At 57.7% G+C, this 2,566-nt stretch overlaps 1 protein-coding gene across 1 annotated transcript; it reads left to right on the top strand.

Moving 5' to 3' along the window:
• The first annotated feature begins 1,317 nt into the window (after positions 1 to 1,317).
• Positions 1,318 to 2,295, top strand: LOC102454324 (olfactory receptor 52R1-like). Its single transcript, XM_006130983.3, is given in 1 exon segment — positions 1,318 to 2,295. A coding segment is annotated over 1 exon segment (978 nt).
• The last annotated feature ends 271 nt before the right edge of the window (positions 2,296 to 2,566 follow it).

Here is a 2,566-nt window from a genome sequence, read left to right as displayed (position 1 = left end):
GCGCCCCCGGACGATCCCAATCCCAACAGCCCCTCCTGCCCCTCGGAGCCTGACTCGGGCACGGCCACAGGGCGCTGCCCATCCACCACCAGGAGAGGGAGGGTCAGACACGCCACTGACACAATTGAGGGATTCGCTCTGCCCAGATCCTTCACAAAGCTCTGCTCTAGCTTCTGGGGGGAACCAGACGGGTTCTCCGTCCTGCCACGCAGATTAAACCAGCTGATCTAGTGGCTCCCTCTCTCTGGTGAGACCGAGGTGAGACCGAGGGGCTGAGGTCCCCAGGCAAAGAGACTTCTCCGCCCTGACACACTCACTGCTCCGAACACACGTCTGGCAGGGCGTCCATTCCCAAAGCTCAGCACGGGAGGGGTCTGCGCCCAGCTCATAACGTTTCGCAGGTCACAACCTTCTGGAGCAGTGTCTTTTCAGCAGTCAGGGTATGTCTACACTAGCTCCCTAGTTTGATCTAGGGTGGCTAATGTAGGCATTTGAAGTTGCAAATGAAGCCCGGGATTTAAATATCTCAAGCTTTATTTGCATGTTCCCAGGCGCCGCCATTTTTAAATGCCCCGTAGTTCGAACTCCCTACCCGCGGCTACACGCGGCACGGGCTAGGTAGTTCGAATTAAAGCTCCTAATTTGAATGCTCCTTGCAGGAGGAGTAACGGAAGTTCGAATTAGGAGCTTTAATTCGAACTACCTAGCCCGTGCCGCGTGTAGCCGCGGGCAAGAAGTTCGAACTACGGGGCATTTAAAAATGGCAGCGCCCGGGAATATCCAAATAAAGCCTGGGATACTTAAATTCCAGGTTTCATTTGCAAGTTCGAATGCCTACATTAGCCACCCTCGTTCGAACTAGGGTGGCTAGTGTAAACGTGCCCCCCCACCCCCAGTATTGGCACTGACAGACTGCTTTCTGGGCTTGTTGTAAATGTTCCCTCTACCTTTTTCCATCCATGTGCGGAATAAAATGTGTCACGTGTGCCAAGTCACGTGCAGAGGTGCACCACCAGTAGAAACAGGCCGGCGCAGTGGGTGATTGGCTACTCAGCTGGGCAGCATTTGAATGTCTCCTAAAAGGCCACTGGGTCTTAATTTATCCTTACACCATCCTGTATTCCACGGGGAAAGGGAACGCTGCCAAGAACCATCACAGACAGGAGCTGTAGCGTGACCCTGGTCCACAGACCCCCCTCCCCCCCCCCCCAGAGCACTAGCTATTCTCTGCACGTACAAGGATCTCACACACTCTGCTAATCGTTCGCAGGCCTCCGGAGCTGTTCTTCCCGAGCTGGATGTGTCCCACAGCTCATCATGTCACCCGTCAACGGCAGCCTGCGGCCCGCCTCGTTCCTGCTGGTCGGCATCCCGGGCCTGGAGGCCACGCAGCACTGGGTCGCCATCCCGCTGTGCTGCATGTACATCGTGGCCCTCCTGGGGAACTGCGTGGTCCTCTTTGTGATAAGGGCAGACCCCAGCCTGCATGAGCCCATGTACCTCTTCCTGGCCATGCTGGCCGTCACCGACCTGGTCCTCTGCACGTCCACCGTGCCCAACATGCTGGGCATCTTCTGGCTGGGCTCCGGGGAGATCGGGTTCCACGCCTGCCTCGCCCAGATGTTCTTTTTCCACAGCTTCTTGTTGATGGAGTCAGGCACCCTTGCAGCCATGGCGTTGGACCGCTACGTGGCCATCTGCCACCCCCTCCGCTACACGGCCATCTTGAAAATCACAACGGTGGCCAAGATGGTGCTGCTGGTCTCGGTCAGAAGCCTCATTCTTGTAGCCCCCTTCCCCTTGCTCCTCAGGAGGCTTCCCTTCTGCCAGGCCCGCCTCATCCCCCACTCCTACTGCGAGCACATGGCTGTGGTGAAGCTGGCCTGCGCAGACACCACGCTCAATGCGGCGTACGGCCTGATGGTGGCCCTGCTTGTGGGGGGCCTGGATGTCGTGTGCATCGCGCTCTCCTACGTCATGATCCTCCGGGCTGTTTTCCGCCTCCCCTCAGGCCAGGCCCGGATCAAGGCCCTCAGCACCTGCACTTCCCACGTCTGCGTCATCCTCCTGTTCTACGTCCCTGGGCTCTTCTCTTTCCTGGCGCACTGCTTCGGCCAGAGCGTCCCCCAAGCTGTCCACATCCTGCTGGCCAACCTCTACCTGCTCCTGCCGCCCATGCTCAACCCCATCGTGTACGGCATGAGAACCAAGCAGATCCGCACTCCGGTGTCCAAGGTTTTTATATGTGGTCCACAGCTTGCATGAACCCATGTACCTTTTCCTGGCCATCTCTGACCTAGTCCTCTTCACGTCCCCCGTGCCCAACAGGCAGAGCATCTTCTGGCTGGGCTCCAGTGAGGTCAGGTCCCGTGGCTGCCTCACCCAGATGCTCCTCTTCCTGAACTCCAGAAGGTGCTCATGGCTCGCTCATTTTGACAGCTGCCACGCAACCTTGGTCTTGTTTGTATTCGTACCATGGCAATGAACAATAAAACAAAGGTCCGGTAGCCCTGGGACTCTCTGCGGAGCCTTGCGGAGATTGGCAAAGTTAGCTCGCGGCCCTGTT

Source organism: Pelodiscus sinensis, chromosome 1 (assembly GCF_049634645.1).
Source record: "Pelodiscus sinensis isolate JC-2024 chromosome 1, ASM4963464v1, whole genome shotgun sequence".
Classification (NCBI taxonomy): domain Eukaryota; kingdom Metazoa; phylum Chordata; order Testudines; family Trionychidae; genus Pelodiscus; species Pelodiscus sinensis.
This window is presented reverse-complemented; position numbering and strand designations above follow the sequence as displayed.